General features: G+C 34.0%; 1 protein-coding gene across 1 annotated transcript in view; it reads left to right on the top strand.

Annotated features, from left to right (window-relative positions):
- Positions 1-19,997, top strand: part of Scaf8 (SR-related CTD-associated factor 8) — a gene marked incomplete in the record, with an annotated part of 79,592 nt that overhangs the window by 29,501 nt on the left and 30,094 nt on the right. Inside the window, 5 exon segments of the mRNA XM_013517331.1 lie at positions 2,148-2,192; positions 10,477-10,638; positions 14,004-14,157; positions 15,176-15,306; positions 19,608-19,784. Coding sequence (XP_013372785.1) covers positions 2,148-2,192; positions 10,477-10,638; positions 14,004-14,157; positions 15,176-15,306; positions 19,608-19,784 — 669 coding nt within the window.

Here is a 19,997-nt window from a genome sequence, read left to right as displayed (position 1 = left end):
TAATCTATGGATATTAAACATCTAGTTTTTTTCATGGTATATGATAGGCTCAATATAGAATAAATTTAATTCCTTTTATTTTATACTATATTCTCCATTGTGATCTGATCTTTCATGATCTTGAGAATATACAAACATGCATTACCATTTTTATCCTGTGAAAATCACTAAATAATGCATTTTGTGTAACTGTTGAGCGCAGAATCTTTTTAATTAAAAGGCTCAATGAAGTATAGGTGCTAACATTCTTCTCTGTTTTCAGATGTCAGAAGGGTCTAAGAAATTAAGTAATTTGTTAAGAATATGAATTTAGGTTTCTGTCAGTCAACAGTAATTTAATTTTTATGATAAGCTGTACTAGTTTGATTTATTACTATTTTTAATTTTTAAAAAATACAGTTGCAGAATATTATGATGAGCATTACATATTCTTCCCTTAGATTCACCAATTGTGAACTTCTTGCTACCTTTGCTTTATATCTACACATTCATAGACATACACACTCTTTTCATTTTTCTGGCTGATTGAGAGCTTCAGACTTCATAATAGCACTTATTCATATACGCTCATATTTAAATATCATAACATTTTCCCAAGAAACCATAGTATGCCAATCACATATAAGAAATTGCAACTTGATGAAATAATATACTATATTACCTAATATAGTATACAGTTCATACATAGCTTTTATTTTATTGAATCTTTTAAATTTTTAATTGATTTTATTAGTACATGTTTAGAGTCATAATGATTACATTCACTGTGGGGAGTTGGTAAATGTACATAACACAACTTAATTCTTTTTACTTACCCTCCCTTTCTCCCATTTCCCCCTCCATCTCTTAGTTCCCATCCAGTTTGCAAAAGATCTATCTCCCCTGTTTCCTGTTATCTTTCAGTTCTGTATTTCTTCTAAGGCAGTTTCCCTCAGCGCAATTCATTTCACATTCTTTATGTGTACGGTTCACATTCTTTAAACAGAAATATTCTAACCACAGCATTTCCACTGAGGTATTAATATTTATTAAACAGAAATTCTAGAAAGGTACTTACTTTGAAGTTTGTGTTTTATGTATTATGTTCCAAAAAACTTAAATCTTTTAAGTTTTCTTATGATTGATAGCAGATCATTTTTGATTTTTAATCCACATGTTCACTTCTGTTCTGCTAAACTTCGTGAGATCCATTAGGGCGTTGTATCAGTAAGTGCTTTACTAGAGAATCAGATACAATACAAGATACACAAATATATAAGAAATTACAAGGCTGACTTACGATGGTGAGCCGCACAGCAGGAGGAGGAAGCATGCAGAGAGTGTCTGTACATTGAAGACTGAAGGTTTCAGTCCAGGGTTTGGCGTTCACTGTCCCGTGCAAGTCTGCATCAGGAGGCTGATGGGTCTTTGATGGAAGGCTGAAGAGTCTACTCTGGAAGGCTAAAGGATCCAAGGCGGAAGGCAAAGAGTCTGCACTAGAAGCCAGGAGATGACATCTTAGCTGAAGGCAAATACTGGAGATCCTCTGAAGAAGCAAGTCCATCCTTCCTCATTTCTCCTTTATACTATCTGGGTCATGATCCACCCTAGGGTTCTTAACCACCCTAGGGTATAGAATTGCTGAGCTGATTTAGGTACGCTTCTAAACTTCTCAAGTTGACACAATCACTCAACCACTATAGGCATTGTACTTTTCTACATTATATATATATCTGCAGTTAATTTTCCAAGAGAAGCAGGAGATAATGAAGTTAAAAACAGCACTGTTACATACATTTATTGATGCTATTTGTTGATAGTTTTCTTGTACTACCCTTGTGATATGTGTGCATATCACAAATATTTGGATGTTGATATAGCACTTTGTCAAAGTATACTTTCATAAAGATGAAGAATTCTTTTATAAGTATCTGTTAAAGTAATGCAGTTTAGATATACTGACCACATAGCTACATAAGAGAACTACTTATGTAATTAGATATCACTGCTGGCTACTTATGAAGATGAGTACTATGAATACTTATTGTGAAAAATTTGATTAAATTTGTCTTGATGGACCTTTGGAACTATGTTTAAACCTGTAGTTGGTAGGGAATTCTTATCTACTTGAACTGATTTAAAAACTGTCCCTTTTTCTTCTCTTTCAGTTCTATAAACATGTGGTACAGAGTGTTGAGAAATTCATTCAGAAAGTAAGTATATGCTACCCAGTATATCGGCAGAATATAATAAGTCGTATATCCCCATGCTCTTTAAGTGAAATACTTGAGGTTATGATGTTGTGTCAAACTGTTAAAAAATAATTCGTTATTTTATTTTCTAATTAAGAATTAAAAAGAAAATACCTTTTCAGTAATTCCAAAACAGATTACAGTAGGTGTTTTAGTTAAATTTGGAGTTATAGATCTGATGCTTTGTATATCTTTCTTTTCTTTTTTTTTTGCTTTGTATATCCTTTAAGGAAATTCTCACTTGTCACTTTAAACTGCATGTTTAGAAAGTAACCACTTACATAAGACATGTATAAAATGTTATCAGCTGTTTTTCCTGCTGTTTTCATTTGGTCTTGTTTGTTAGTATATTATATCTTATTGTATAGACCTGCAGTTCTATTTTTCAGGGTAAGCAGGGGAGGTAAAGTTGAAAACAGCTGTATTATGTACATTTATTAATGTTTTTGTGACCAAAGTGAAGTGACTGGATTATGTTTCTTTGCATTCTTGTTTGCAGTTAGCACTGTATTGCTGTTTCTGGAAGGAACCCTTAAGACTTACGCCTTATAAAATGATATACTGCAGAAACTCTATAATTTTATAATTTGTGCTCAGGTTTTATATTCTGCCCATGTTCATATACCTATATGTAAGCAGCACTGGTTTGAGAATAAGAGGTACATATATATGGCATTAAGTATTTAGGAAGGTTGCAGTCTGTTACAAGAGTAACAGGAGAAAGATACAGGAGTCAAATAAGATTACTGTATCAGTAAACTAGGTAGCTTTGGATAACTCAGTTGTATTTTATTAATTTTTTAAAGTCCTTTCTCAGTGTCTAAAGTACTGGTTAAATATTTTTGTATAATATTGTTTGGATAACGTTGGTAAGACATGAGTAAAATAACAGGTATACTGTTTGTTTTAAGAAATCAAACTATAAAGTCAGCAATTGAAAAGATTTATCTGTGTAAAGCTATGAAAGTTTCTTTGTTTGATTTTTAAGTTTCTGCTGTTACCACAGTGCCTCTTAAGCTTTGTTATGTGTAGGAAGTTTGTAGGGATGTTGATTCAGTGACTGAGGAAGAGCCTGAGATTTTACATTTCTTACAGTTATTAGGTGATGCCTTTGATGTTCCTTCAGAACTTGGGGTTTAAAGAATGAGTTTATGTATTAATGTTTTTTTCACTGATTTGATTTAGGGGAGAGGAAATTTGAGAAAGATTGCAGAATCCTAGGGAGACCTAGAGTGAACAAAGTCATTCCATTCTGAGATAATTGTAGAGTCATTTCAAAAAAGCAAATCTGTATGGGGAATAATTTAATTGCTTTCCCCAGCCTGTTTAAATCAGAGACTTGTATATTTAAATTGTGTCTATATATTTTCAATTAAACTTTTAATTTTAAAGTACAGTAATCATAGTTTCATATGTAATTGAATAAAGTAAGACTGGATTATAACACAGATTCATGTATCCTTCACTCCGTTTACTCTGATGATAGCGTCTTGGACAGATTAACCCATTCATAAAGGGGCTATAATTCATGTCTTGCTGCCTTGCAGCTCTGATTTGAATTCCTTTGTTTCTGCTGGCTTGAAGCACTGGTGGTACCTGCATGAGTCCCATTGGGCAGCTGCTACCCCTTCTAAGGGGGTCTTTGATTATAATAATGGAAAGAAAAGTGTTGACTTAGCAGACCAGATGTTACCATATTATAACTCCTTAAGGGAAACATTAAAACAGTGTAAAAAATCATAATACAGCCAGTTTGTAGTACAGCAGTTGTGAATGCATATTATATATTCCAACAAGTGTACTTGTAAGATTTCCATGTTAAAGTTTGAGAAATTAATTATAGATGACTGTTCACAAATAAATACCTTTTAATTTAATAAAATAAATTTGTTGATTATTTATTATTGTTTATTGGTACGTTTTAGGTATGCATAGTAATCACATTCATTATACTGAATTTGTACTTTTACATGATATATCTTAATTCTTTTTTTCTCTATTCCTCTACTCTTCCTTGACCCCTTCTCCCCTCCGTATTTATAAAAGCTTTGTTTCCATTTTTTCCTTCTTTTTTCTTTCCTCTTCCTTTCCCCCTCCCGTCTCACCAGTCCCCCTTCCCATTTGAACATTTTCTAAAATACATAGAGGACTCAAAAAAATCAGACCCTTCCCCCAAATTCAAAGACCCAGTCCAAAAATAGGCATCTGAAATGAATAGATACTTCTTAGATAAAGAAGTAGAAACAGCAGATAAATAGATGAAATAATGTTTAACATCACTGGTCATTCAGGATCCAAATTAAAACAACACTGAGATTTCATCTCACTCCAGAACCAATGGCTATCAAGAAGTCAATAACAAATGCAGGCAGAGTTCTGAGGAGAAAGGAACCATTTTCTACTGTTGGACTGTAGACTGGTGCAACCACTGTGGAAATCAGTGGTTGCACCAGTCTACACTCAAAAAACTAAAACTAGAGTTTCCATTTGACCCAGCTGTTTCCCTTCTTGGTATCTTCCCAGAAGAATTAAAAACATTGTACTGCAGTGATATGTGCACATCTGTGTTTGTAGCAATAGAGTTTGTGATAGTTATATCCTGGAAACAGCCCAAATGCCCATCAGTCGATGAATAGATAAAGATGTGTTTTTTTTTTTTTTTTTTTTTTCTGCACTGTAGAGTACCACTCAGTCATAAAAAAGGATAAACTTTTTTTTTTTTTTTTGGTACCGGAAATTGAACTCAGGACCTTGCACTTGCCAGGCAGGTGCTTGTGCCGCTGAGCTATTTCCCCAACCCTAAGAAGGATAAACTTGAGACATATCTAGTTAAATGGATGCATCTTGAGACCATACTCTCAAAGTGAAATAAATCAGACACACGTGTAAATACTGCATTGTTTCTCTGATGTGAGAAACTGAAAGTGTAAATAAGGATCAAAATGTATAATAGATACTGTGAAAGATGAAAGGAGGGAAATGTCCTAATCTGAAAATTTTAAATCCTTCTAAATTCTAAACATTATGAACAAAAGCATAGTGCATCAAATGGAAAATTCTATACATGTAACCTCATATGAGAGGTTGCAGTCAAAGTGCAGGCACAATTAAAATACTATGTAAAATTACCTCTAGGCTATGTGTATAAGGTGCATAGGAGACAGAAATGAATTTCATGTTTAGACTTGGTTCCATCCCTGAATATCTTTCTATGTATATATATTTTAAAATCTAAGAAAATCCAAAATCCACATAAGTCCAGAGGCCAAGGATATAGTTCAGTGGCACAAGTGCCTGCCAGGCAAGCATAAGGTCTTGAGTTTGATTGTTGGTACCAAAAAAACAAAACAAAAACAAAAAAGTCCAACATCCCAGACACTTCTTGTCCCAAGTGTTTTGGGAAAGGGTAGTTGCCTTCTAATAATTATGCACTTTGATGAAGGGTACAGTTAGTATTTTGTGTGATGGTACTCTTACCCTTGGGGCGGGACACAGGATTTGGGCACCTTGGGTACAGATAGTTTGAAAGGAGTAAATGTGTAGCCGTTCACTTCCCATGTATAATTTTTACTAAAATTTCTTTGGCCTGCAATGTTTTAGATTAAGTCTAAGTCTCACACTCCTTAAATTTGCATTTCAAATATATCTTGGGCTTTCCTGTCATCCTGACTCATTTCAATTAGAGAAACTTTTACTGCTACATTTTTTATTTAAGAAGTCAAGGTTCTTTATGTATTATTTCTTACATTGAAATAAATACATATGTGGATAGACAGAAAAGTGCAGAAAGCAATATTTGTAGCTAACATTCTACAAAGAAAAGACCTCTGCACCTCCCTTCATTATTTGCACAAGTATTTAGTTTGCCATCCCAAAGGAATGATTTTTCTTCCAATTTTTTAGTAATATCTTAGAACTGAGTGGTGTAGTTAACTTACTTACTTAAGAAATACTATGTAGATTGGGTCAGAGTTAGCAGTAAAGGTTATACAGGCTCAGTTAATAGTGTTACATATGTTCTTGTTAAACCTTTAGTAGATTAATATTGGATGTGCATAAAGTCTGGGACATAGAATGTTGGTTTTGTTTTTGTGGGCTTGAAACTGTCAGGTAAATCATCCTATGTTTCCACGCCTTACAGAAACCCCACATGTTGAGTTCTCTATGTAGATAGTAGTTATTAAAGGAAACAGAGTATTAGAAAACACTGTGCAACTGTTAAGGAAAAGTATATAAAGCTTCCCCTAATTTCTTAGAATTTCTTAACTGACAAGATCTTTTAACTATATTTTATAACTAAAAATAATCTAGAATGGTCAGTATTACTTTGTCAACTAATAACTCATTCGCTGTTTACAAATCTCACTTGGGAGAAACTTATGGGAACATTACCTCTTCTAATCTGGTTGGAAGATAACAGATAATATGTTGAATTGTACACTAACCACCCCAGCCATCACCCCCTGTACTGGGGATTGAACCCAGAGCATTGCACATGTTAGGCAAGTGCTGTGCCACTAACCTATTTCCGAGCTGCTTTTAAATTTCACTTTGAGAAAAGGCCTTACTAAGTTGCCCAGCCTGGCCTTGAACCTGTTAGCCTTCTGCCTCAGCCTCCATGAGTGGTAGGTATTACAAGTTATGTTCCACCACTCCTGGGTTTAAATGACATTCTTATCTAAAAAAAAAAGCAGTGAATTTGTTTTGTTTAATGTTGCTTATTGGGGAATTGGGAGAATAAAACAGATTCTAAAACAGTGATGGCAAACCTTTTAGAGATGGGAGCCAAACTGCAACACAAAACCCACTTATTTATTGGAAAGTGCCAACTCTGCGATTAAAGCTGAATACTGAGGTTTTAGCTTAGAAAGACAAGAAAACAACTCATACATTTATATCTTTTGTCTTAAAAGAAAAACATAGTAACACACATGCTGTAGCTTTACCACATTATTCTAGAATCTAGTTTGGTAGGTATTTTTAGACTCAGTTGTCTCAAATAACATTGCTACACTAAATACAGAAATAAGCTTGAGTATTGTAACATTTGTACATGTGGACCGTGTCATAATAACTTTCAATTCTGTAAGAGACAAAATTGTGGTAAAGTTTAGAGTGATACAGTTTTAATTGACCCCCTAGAGGAACCCATGGACAGGCCACAGAGGGTCTAGAGAGAAACTTGCACAGTGTGGCTCTTAAGCTCAGAAAATTAAAAACACTAGTAGAGCCATTTTTTGTTTTGTTTTGTTTTGGAGACAGGGTCTTGCTTAATGCTGGGTTTGAACTCAGTGTATAGCCCAGGCTAGTCTTGAGCTCATGGCAGTCCTCCTGCCTCAGCCTCCCTAGTGTTGAGGTTACAAGCATGTGCTGCCACACCTGGCTAGAGCAGTTTTTCAAAAACAGATGAGAGTGTAAGTGGCCACATGTTCATTGCTAATTGGAATCCTATCTGCGTCATTTATCTGTATGTCAAATTTATTTTCTCTACTAGGGAAGTTTTCTGCCATGATGGCTGTGAACATTTTTTTTATATATCATTTGTGCTATCTCCTGCTTTTTCATGGACTTGGTCAATCTTAAGTTATTCTTCTTTGTCTCACCTGGCAGCTGCTGGATTGATTTTTCATGGTCTCTTGCTGTTTTTAAGAAATCTTTCTTTTCATGATTGCTAACCACAAGCCTATCTTCTACATCTGAGATCCTGTCCTCACAATGGCATTAGTGGATACTTTCATTGGAAATTTTATTCTCGTGGGTATTTGCTTGACTCTACCTTATGGATTCCATTTCTTTCTTATGCTGAGCATTCACGGCTTCCATAATTTTCTTATGCTCTATTTTTAATAAATTTTTATTAGATTTAATTCCTGAGGTGATGTTTATAAATTTCCTTGGTGGGTTGCTTTATTGCTAGTATTTAGAACCCTTAGGAAACGACTATTTCCCGAGGTATCTTCCAGGTGTTGCTGGTTTTTGGATTTCAAGCCTGTTGTAAAATCCTACGTCTTCAATTTGTTGGGGATAAGAAGTTGCTGCCCAACCTGTCATTCTTCAGCACTGTGCCACACAGTATTTTCTGTGACCCTAAGTCAAGCTTGGTCTTGGAATACCAGAAAGAATAGCTCTTCAGAACAATTATGTCACTTTTGGCTAAAGTAGTACCATCAGCAATAACAATAGCATCAAACACGACCTAGAAAATGGCAAACTGAGGTCACCATTAATTTGCCACCTTTAACTATATGAACTATAGATTTGTGGTTATGTAACAAAATCTTAGACTAGAAAATTATATGCACTATGTAAGTCCTTAATATGGTAAGTTTCCCCTCGGGTTACAATTTTAAAGGGGTTAGGGAAAAAAATAGAGAAGCAGAAGAAAAGAGATTAGAAGTAAGGCTAGAGGACAAAGGGGGATCATGCTAACAGTGGGAAACTGGTGCAGAAGACTGGAGGGAAAGAGAAGGAAAAGATGGGAGAGAACAGAACAATAACCACAGAGAGGCTAGAAACCACACACACACACCCATAGAAAAATAAGATCAAACAATGAAGGAGAAAGGCAAAACAAAAACAAAACCACAACAACAATAAAAAACAAGAGTGGAAGTGGACCACATGTTGTACATGACTATTAGAATTTCCAGGAAAGTGGATATCTAGGAAAATGATGTTTGCTTAAAGAGGCCTTAGGAAGATAACTAAAATCTACAGAGAAAGAATAACAGAAGAATTTTTGTAGACTGGCTAGAAGTTCGTAAGAATGCATTTAAAGCAGGTATGAGCTGGATTGTGTTTGCTAGTTACCCGTTGATGTTATTGGTCCTTTTGTATATCTTAACTAATTTTCATTTTAAGTATGACAGTTAATTGTATTTCTGTGGTGTAGCAAAAATGAGGTATCTTTGAGCCAAGAAAAAGCTTATTTATTTAGCTGCCACTAAATGTTGGAAGCTCAGAGGCAAACATTTGATCCACAGAGAAAAAAAAGTGCTACTCATACTGTTTAAGATAGGAGTATAATCTAGGACATACATGCCATCATCAGCATTATTCAGTTCTTTACAGATACACAGCTGCTTGCTCCCACTCTAGCTTGGTTTTCTTTAATATCAACTTTTAATGGTTGGAAATGGCAGCACAAATTCTAATAGGATTATTCAATAAAGTCTGTTTATATGAACCAGAATAAATCTTTCCTTGTTTGCAAAGAAAAAGGTGTGTTTTGTCTCAGCATAGTATGTGGTCCAACTTGCCTACAGGGTTATTTGTCCAACAACTCTGACTGCTGATAGCTGCAGGTGTTAACTTGGAGGACAGAATGAAAGTCATACATACCCTTAAAGGTGCATTCTCCCTATCTGTTCTTACTTTTGCCCTTTTAAAAGGTGATTGTTGTGCAGCATGAGAAATTGGAAATTACTATTTTTTAAAGATGCAAAAACTAAAAATTTAATATGATACAGCTTTTTAAAAATTACTCAGAGTACATTAAAAATATATTATGCCATTGGAGAGTCTTATTAGAAATTCTGATTTTCAGTAGTGTATAACTTAAAGATAAAATCGAAAGAAATTTCTTTATTTTAATGCTTCTTTTGAGTTTCTAGTTGGTGACTCAACTAAGTTTACCAGATTTTGAGTTATTTAAAACATTAAATTGTGCTGCTGCTGCTTTTTTTTTGCTATTTTAGGTGGAAAAATGTCTAGTAGTGCAAGAAAGTACTTATTTATTTTGGTGGTTTTTGATAGTGTTTTTTTTCTCTGCACAGTATATTTAAATAGAATATCTAACTTTGCCATTTGGTATTTTGTTCTTTATTTGTATAAGCTTTGCTGTCTGTTTCAAATGAAGTCTAATGCCTATTGGCAAGATATTTTCTGTAGTCCCTCTTACATATGTGTAACTTTTCCAAATTATTAAGCAGTTTTTATTATTATAACAATACCTTAGGGTTTGTAACAAAACCTCAGGTGTTTTTTTTATTGTTGTTATTGAAGCCAGTTATGCATAATTGCTTTGGAACTTGGGTAACTGGCATTTGAACTAAAAGTATAGAGCGGTGAAAATAGATTCTGTAAAATGACATTCCAGAAATATGGTGTTGGAGTAGTTGTCAATGTCTGAATATTCATTACAGGATGGGCAATGTTTTTGTATTTACATAGGATTTATGACGATTTTTGTCTGTTGAGAATTTTACCTATTTCCTGTCTTTCCCACTTTTCTTTTTCTCATCAGTGTAAACCAGAATACAAGGTACCTGGACTTTATGTTATTGACTCCATTGTGCGACAATCCCGACATCAATTTGGTCAAGAAAAGGATGTGTTTGCTCCCAGATTTAGTAATAACATCATTAGCACTTTCCAGAATTTATATCGTTGCCCTGGGGATGACAAGGTATGCTGTTAAGGATACACTTTACCCTCTTGGTCTTACTATCTTTAGGTTTTCTTAATTATGATTGTTATTAGATTGTTCTGAGTTTGAATAATTATTATAATACTTATATTTCTTTCCTTAGGATTTCTTGGACAGTGGAAAGATATAGTTGAATTTGTATTTTTTTTTTTTGTCTTTTTGGGACAGGGTCTCACTATGCAGTTCAGGCTGGCCTTGAGCTCACTTTGTAGCCCAGGCTGGTCTCAAACTCGCAATGCCTCAGCCTCCTGAGTGCTGTGATTACAGGTGTGTGCCACCATGCCTGGCTATAATTTTTTAATGTATTGGGCAAATGCTATTTAATAAACTGGTTTTAATAAGCTTTTGGAATTACAGTAGATTCTTACACATACAATCAACTCAGGATTATGATTATGTGATTTGAGTTGATGTTTACCTTTTCATTGTTTGTGAAAAATAGATCTGCCAAGCAGTTCATAGACAACAACTGCATATTGAAATTCTTTGGTTAAGGCACAATTTTATTAAAATGTTTTAAATCAACTGTCCTAGGTCTGGTAGATCTGAATGTGTAAATACTCTGTAATTAGTGTATAAAAAACTTTGGACCCAGAGGCAAAGCAAAAATGGGTTGTTTATCCTTATATTTGCCATCTGATATTAGGTTATTTTGAAAGATGATTTAGAATTTAGACGGTGCTCTTCTGAGAGTTGAATGCAGTGTTGATAAACAAGGAAAAGGCAAGAATGGGTTAAACCTAATAACGGTTGATGTAAGGAAGAACCACAAAACCTGAAAGTTCTCCACAAAGCTTTCAACTCATTTTGAGTAGGACAGGATTAGGTAGTTTTATTAACTGTTATATAGGCTTGAATCAAAAAAATCTTGAGATAGATAAATACAGAGATAACTTTATAATAGTATTTTTTATGAGCTCTTCTTAGATATAATTTTGAGCTGATTTGTACCTTTTAGTTTTGGTACTTGTGTGCAGGTTAAAAGAATGTTTCAATTTTGTTGTTGTTGTTGTTTTTTCTCTGGTACTGGGAATCAAACTCACGACTTTGTGCTTGACAGGCAGGAGCTGTGCCCCTGAGCTAAATCCCCAGCCTCCTAATGCTTCAAATTTTAAGTGACCTCTGTTAATTGAGTCTTAAAATAAGTTATTTTATAATCCCATCTGAAATGTTACTAATTTGAAATTTTACAAAAACATTTTTTTTAGAGTAAAACAGCACTTTGATTTAGGGTTGTTACTAAATCAGGCATAGATTTATATCAGTTATAGTGTATTCAGTCAGATTTCATAGTGTAATATCTCTCATTTACAATACCGTGTGGAACAGGAGTTTTTTTAACCATAGGGAAAAAAGTTACATTAATGCATACTTTTGGGAAATGAATGAATGAGAGTCATTGTTGGAATGTAGATGTGTAAATGAAAGTTGCTAGGTACTGGTTAAAGAATGTGTCTTAGAAATGCAAAGATTTTTATATAAGGAAAAAGTATATGAGACTTTTAAGCACCCCCTGCGTGTGTGTGTGTGTGTGTGTGTGTGTGTATGTGCATGCGCGCATGTGTGTGTACGCTTGTTTTACGGTGCTTGCTATTGAGCCCATGGCCTTGAGCATGCTAGGCAAGCCTTTTACCCTTGAGTTACAACACCAGCCCTAGTGGGGTTATGCATTTTATACAGAAGAAGTAGTCAAATTAGAAAGTCGAAGTATTTGTTGCATAATTTTCTTACCATTTATCCGAAATACAAAAATGTGCTTGATAGTGTAGTTTGGATATAATTTAAAAGTGTATCATTATAATATTATGAGGAATTTAAAAATGGTGCAGATCTTTATTCCGAAATATATACATGCAACTAGCATTCTTTTTTATAATAACAGCCTCTTTTACATTTTTTTCCTGATAGAGTATAAGTAGTCTTACAAATATAGCAGTTATTACTCCCTGTTTGCAAAACTTTGATATGTTGAACAGTTGTGAATCAAATAGTGTCATAATACCAAAGAAATAGCTATTATATAACCATTGTACTTTTACTTGTGGCAGTACAGGTTCAGGACACTATTAGAATGACTCTGGGTAAGGTACTTGTATTTTAGGAAGTAAGATATAATAGGTAGGCCAGTAGGTGTTTCTTGCAGAATACTATGAAAGATCTTGAGGTATTCTTTGTTGGGCCTATTTTTCTGCCTATAAATTTGAAGCTTTCAGGATCTGTAAAACTCTTATACAACCAAGGGAGAAACAAGAAGGAATTTTTCTTGTCTTAAAGTTATCTCTAAACAGTGCTGATTATCAAATAGAAGTCTGTAATACCCAGTCTTTTCAGATTTATGATACACCAAAAATAACAGAAGACATAGGCAGCAGTATGAAATCTCTTTTAGGAGCAAGATTAATTAAATTGAAATGTTTTAGAGACTGCTTCAAGAAGAGGTACAACTAATAAATAAGACATAATATCTGGCTTAAATAGTTTGATTCAGTTTGCAATTGAGAAAAGGAACCTGGGAAACCTTTTGACAAACTGTCTTTCACAAATGAGGAAACAGAGTTTTAAAAAATGTTTTTATGTGTTGACAAAGTTGGCCTAAGACTGTGATTAATGAGAAAAGTTATGTGGATAGCATGTAATATGTGAATTTTAAAGTAGCTGTATAAATGTTACATGGCTGACTGAAAGCTTGCCAAAACTGTGGAGTATTCTGAATACTCACATAATGAAAAAAACTGAGATTGCAACAAAATTTGATGTGTATGGTGGTAACTGAAGTGAGTCGAGGGCAATGTTCAGACTTTGGGGGAGGAAGAATAAATCGAATGCAGTGCTGCAGTTAAAGAACCTAGCAAGAAGAGATGGTTCAGAGCTGTCAAGTCAGCTTATCAGTAGCAAGCAGGTCATTTTAGGTGAGGTTTTTGTCCTGAAGTTAGTTGTGTGTTCAAAAGAAAAGCATTACATGGCACAAAATTAAAATCAACTTTAAATACATCTAGGAGATAAATCCTGACACTGCATTGGAACCCTTCAGACAGTTCTTCAAGGCATCCATACTATCAGACATGTTAGAACTGATGTATGTAGAAGATGGAGCCTGCTTGTCATCCCTACCTTCAGATGAATGTAGTTGTTCTTTATCTTACATATATACAGAATTAACGTGGTTTTTCAAGTGAGTGAAGGTTTGCAAATGCAACATGGTAGAAAACAATTTAAGAGTTGGAAAGTATTATAGAAGTACTTTAATCTCTTTATTCCAATCAAGTACCTGAATACTCTGTATAGAATGACTGTGGTAAGGTTTTCAAAGTAAAATCTCAAAATGTCTTCTTTTTTCTTTTTAGAGTAAAATAGTGAGAGTATTAAACTTGTGGCAGAAGAACAATGTATTCAAGAGTGAGATTATTCAGCCTCTTTTGGATATGGCAGCAGGGATTCCTCCTCCAGTTGTCACACCCGTTTTGGCCAGTACAACTGCAGCTCTGAGTAATACTCCAGGTATATTGCTACAGTATAGATTGGTGTCTAGGTATTCTACTTATATTTTTTACAAGATTGTTCATTTATAAAATAATTTGACAGTACAGGAGAATATGTCTAGTATTAGATAATCAAAATTAATGCAAAAGGAAAAACAAGATTATTTTCATGTAGTTCTTTCTAGAATTTATTTATTTTCTTGTCTTTTTGAGACAGGGTCTCGCTATGCAGTTCAGGCTGGACTTGAGCTCACTTTGTAGCCCAGGCTGGTCTTGACCTCACAGTGATCCTCCTTCCTCAGTCTCCTGGGTGCTAGGATTACAGGTGTGCACCACCACACCTGGCCTTTGTAGAATTTAGAAAACTTTTTTTTTTAAATCCTCAGAAACATAATGAATTTCAGAAAGTAGGTTTGCCAATTAGGTTTTTCTGGATTTAGGCTGTTGGTAGCCTTACATTTGTATCTAAATCAATTTGCAGTTTATGCAAAGAATCCTAAAAAAGTTTATGAAAACTAAGAAAGCTCTTGTAATATTTTCAAATCATGTTTTCTTGGACTATTTAAATGACATTAAAAATTCTTATCACATCAAAAACTAAATTCGTTAGCATTTTATGTGATTGCTTTTTATTATGCATATATATACATACATGGAGTTTTTTAAAAATGGCTTTGTGTTATACATATGTACTGTCGTACAATGTTTTTCGTCAAAAAATGTGCTTTAGTCCTGTTATTAAATTTTATGATGTAAGGTTTTTTAATGCTGCTGAGTATTATAGATTAAAGTAGTAGCTTAGGTTATAAAGGACAAGTATGAAGCAGTTCTTTCAGAGCTTTTTGGGGTGTGTTTTATAAATCTAGCTAATTACATAAAGGATTTTAAATGAGCTTTCAAAATAAAGACAATAAAAGAAAAACATTTATATAGATTTGTATATATTTTATTAAAGTGGTAGAACAGAAACAGATCCTTGTGTCTTTTCTAGTCTTACTTACATATTTTTTGGGGGGTGGGGATGTCTTCTTTGAAAGGAACGCCTGTAACACCTGTTACTCCAGCCAATGTGGTCCAAGGCCTGTCTGATCCATGGGTATCTCAGATAACAAACACAGACACACTTGCTGCTGTTGCTCAGATCTTACAAAGTCCTCAAGGCCAACAGGTGAGCAGCTTTTCTGTTATGACGAGTGATTTAGAATCAGTTTTCTAGTGTTTTCTTTAATAACATACCACCTAGAGAATATTGTTTAGTTTCATAAAAGTAGTATTACTATATATACTTCAGTGTAACTTCTATTTTTTTACTTCATCATGAACACTTTAATATCATTAAATAATTTTTTATTAAAATGTCATATACACTAGCTGATTTCTCAGCACATAGTTTGTGCCAAACCTCATTGGATATTGTAGCTGTCCCAGTAGCAAAGACATGGTGGTCTTGTAGCTTAGGTGAGACAGACAATTTAAAAAAGTGAAAATATGACCAGAGGTAGAGAAAGGACTTAGTTTTACAGAACAAATCAATTATATAATGTTACACGTTACAAGTTCAAGGCCAGCTTGGGCTACCTAGTGAGTTCAAAGTTAGCCTGAATGACATAGTGAGACCCTGCCTCAAAAAAATAAAAAAAAGAAGATAACATTTCACACAAAATTTAAGAACCAGCTTTGGTCCTGTCAGTAAGAAACAAGAGGCAACTCTGTTGAAATATGAAAAAAGAACAGAATGAATGGTGTCCTTGTTGTCTGTACATCAGAACTTGCCCCAACTATTCAAGCCATTATCTCTACATTGAACTTTTAATATACACTTCTCCCAGTTCTGATTTTTCATTTTGATTGTATTTATGCACTGTAATTATATTTATATATTGTACTTAAGTTTCCTATTAGACTTTAGGCTTCCAGAGGCCAGAGAATATTTTCTGACTTTGGATATCCCTGCATAAAACACAGAGCATCATACATTCCAAGTCCCAGTAAAAGTTTATTGAAAGGTGAAAGAAAGAAAATTAAATGTCAGTGATGTGACACAATACCAGTGAGCTTGATATAGAATAAGCTTTAAAGTAGTTTACTTTGGTTTGAATAGTGAGCCAGAGGACGAGACTTTAGTAATATTTATGATTGAAAACACAAATTTTAGTGCTTTTGCACAGTTGTACATAATTTTTAAAAAAATTTCATTTTTGCTGCACATCTTATATTTTTTGTTTTTTGCTAATTTTAGATTTATTATCTTAAATTTTTTTGCCTTTTTTAATTTCTGTTACCATATTATTCAGTCTTTATTTTTGGATTATTGATAGAATTTCTAAATGCCATTTGGTATCTTTGCTTCTTCTCTTTCCTTTTTGATGCGTGTATTTGTTTTTTTTCTCAAAATTAATCTTTAAAAATGGCCTTCCAAACCACGCATGGTGGCACATGCCTATTAGCCCTTGGGAGGCTGAGGCAGGAAGAATGCCATGAGTTTGAGGTCAGTTCTAGGCTACACAGTGAGTTCAAGGCCAGCCTGAACTACAGAGACACTTGTCTCATAGAAAAAAGGCCTTCTGTATCTTACACATAGGCTCACAAATGTACAGAAATTGCATAAATCCAACTTTTATAGGTATTCCCAGTGTAACCTGTTAGTTTTTCCAACATTTTTTGTTACTGGTAAATATATTTCTCTAAAGTAATATATGCATTCTCTTTGCTAGTGTTGTTCCTCTCTTAACATCTCTTTCATCAGTTGTCTTGGGTTCATCCTAAGAGTCCTTTCACTGAGTCTTGTATGTTCTCTGGTTGATCTTTTATTCCCTTATCAACATTTCCCATCACCAGTGCATAGATTTCTCTAAACAAATGGTACTGTTTTCTTTACTTGTTGATCCTTCCTTTCATCATATCATTTGTTTTCCTTCATTGTTTATTTGCCCCAGTATAATAGTTTGTTCCACCCTAGCCACACTGGCATTTTTGCTATTCCTTATTTACCCACTTAGGATACTGCCCAGGATCTTTGCACTTGATGTGTTCTGTATTAACACTCTGCTTATCCACATATTCATATGGTTTCAGTGTCTTGTAAATCATCGTTGAAATGTCCCATAATACGGCCTGACTACTTAAAATGGAAACTCTACTTATCCTTCCCCCTCCTTTTTTTTTTTTTTTTTTTTGAGACAAGGTCTTTCTATGTCATTCAGGCTAGCTTTGAACTCACTAGGTAGCCCAAACTGGCCTTGACCTTGGCAGGACCCTCTATCCTCAGCGACCCCGAGTGCTGGGATTGCAGGAGAGCACCACTACACGCAGCTCTTACTTCTCCTTTCTTACACTTCTCCCTTTCTCACTTGCCTTACTGCCTTCGTTCATGCTACCATCTGTAACATTATATAACTGACTTGTTTTGTAACTGTTACATTTTCTTTGTCTCTTCATATTGAAACGTATGCTGTCCTAGGGTCTGGATTTTAGTCTGTTTTTCATTTTCATTGCTGTATGTCTGCATGATAGTAGGTTTTAGTATATTATCGTAGAATGAATGGCATACAGGGTAGAGTTGCCTAGCGGACAGGCTATGTAAGTTACTAGGAACAGAGTTGAAAAGGCAGTCTTGAATGAAACCTAGGTTTTGAAAGCAGTAATCCACAGGCTGAGAAATACAGAATTCATATACTAAGCATGAGGGATTTTTATGTTAAAGTCACATGATCTGAACAGTACTTTGCATGAGTTGGAGAGGAGAAATGTCCGCAAATAAGGAATGTCTTCCTTTTTGCAACAGTGATACTGAAAGAGAGGTGATGACGGAAAAATAGTAAGGTTGGGTAGTGTGTGAAAAGACACCTTAAAAACATGGGAAGAACCTTTTAGATGTTTACACATATAAAAATCAATTCAGTGTAAAGTTACATTGGATCTAGTTTTTCTATTTTTAAAAGATAGGAAACATGATCTGGATGTAAAGTAACATTATTTCATCTTTGCTAATATATTGAAAATAATTCATAAAGCGGATGTTTTCATTCTAATAGCCTATTAATAATTTGATAGAAGGAATTTTCCAGAGGAAATCTTACAAAGAAAGTCAGTAAGACAGCAATTTCTGTTTTTTTGCCAAGGAAATAGTACAGAAGGTCAGTGCAGCAGTAATGGATAAAACATGAAGTCACTGTAGAGGGCTAAGTCGAATACTGTGGTGATCTGGAGCTAGGGTGACTGAAGGAAGAGCTGTACAAGTGAAGTTGTCAAGAGGAATAGTGAAAATTTGTAAAGGAGAATTACAGCATTTCCTTTCTTCTCCTTTCTCTTTTCACTTTCTCCTGTCCTTTCTTCCTCCCTCATAAGGGTTTAGAGTTTGTGTCTTGTCCATATTTGTTGGTTTTAGTTGTTCTGCAGCTTTACATATTTTTGTATTTTATTTTATTACCACGTTAATAGTGTTTTTGTTCTTTTAGAAAATGTTTGATAAAGCAACTCTACTCTCTTCCCTAATGTTGCTAAATTAGAGTAGGCATGACATCTTATTTACTGTCGTGCTTGCTTGGTATTTGTGCCTTGTCATTCATACTGTGAGTTGAACTTAAATACAGATTTCTTGACTATCAGTAGTTTTGTTATTTTATTTGGAGCTTTTAAAAATTATTTGAAATTTTTTAAATATATTTTAATTAGTATTACAGTAATTATACATATATGGAACACAGTGTGACATTTCAGTACATATAAAATATGTAATGATCAAGTCAGGGTTATTTCTGTATATATATCATCCCATTCATTTATAATTTCTTTTTTCTGAAAATATCAAAATCCTCTCTACTACCTGTTATGAAACTCAGTTGTCAACCATAGTTATCTTACTGTGCTATGGAGTGTTATTCTTCCTACCAGACCACCCTTATGTACCTGTTATATTTTATTTTAAAAATTAATTCTAGGATGTATATAGGGATTTCTTTCTTATGGATTCCTAAAGATCTTATTCTTGTATATTTTTTAACAAGTGTTAGTAAATAGAAATGAGTTGCTTTCAACTATGGTTAACATTATTCATCATTAATAACACATTTCTTTAGTCTCAGACTCTGCTCCAAGGAACAAATTTCTTAATTGGTGTCTGCTTTCAGAAAATATGTTTTCAGATGGTAAATCTGAATGATAGTAAAAGCTGCTGCTGTTGTCAGTACTCATCCCTTTGCAGAGTTAATTGATGAAGGGATGAGAAGATTAATGGAAAATATCAGTCAACTTGTGAAGGATTTCTTTGTTTTTATGGTGTGGCTGCTTATTATGTTTAAACTCTCTCATTTTACAGAAGCAGGATAAAGTACTGTTAAATTTGCATACAAACCTTTTCTTGATTGTCAAAGATGGTAGAATGATTAACTTTGTTGACTAAAAGTTGTAAATGGTACCCTTAATGAATAAAAATCAACACCTGTTTTGTAATAATTTTATCCCCTCCAGCTTCAGCAGTTAATACAAACTTTACAGATACAACAGCAGAAGCCCCAGCCTTCCATCCTGCAGGCCCTGGATGCTGGTCTTGTGGTTCAGTTGCAGGCTCTCACTGCTCAGCTTACAGCTGCAGCTGCAGCAGCCAACACACTTACTCCCTTAGAACAGGGAGTCTCTTTTAACAAGGTAGTAATTAAAATACCATATCTATTCTATATGAAATATTAAATCTTGTTTAATTTGTGGATTCTAATTTTATAGTTACATTTTATCATAGACAATATCATTGTAGTAATATATAATGTTTCTATATTTTATAAATGGTTCAAACTTACAGTAATTTAAAAATTCTTGAAACATTTAATATATAGTACTTTCTTTTTTTTTTTTTTTTTTTTT

This window comes from Chinchilla lanigera, unplaced genomic scaffold (genome assembly GCF_000276665.1).
Source record: "Chinchilla lanigera isolate Chin_1 unplaced genomic scaffold, ChiLan1.0 scaffold00038, whole genome shotgun sequence".
Lineage (NCBI taxonomy): Eukaryota > Metazoa > Chordata > Mammalia > Rodentia > Chinchillidae > Chinchilla > Chinchilla lanigera.
The sequence above is the reverse complement of the archived record's forward strand: the minus strand, read 5'-3'. Positions and strand labels throughout refer to the sequence as shown.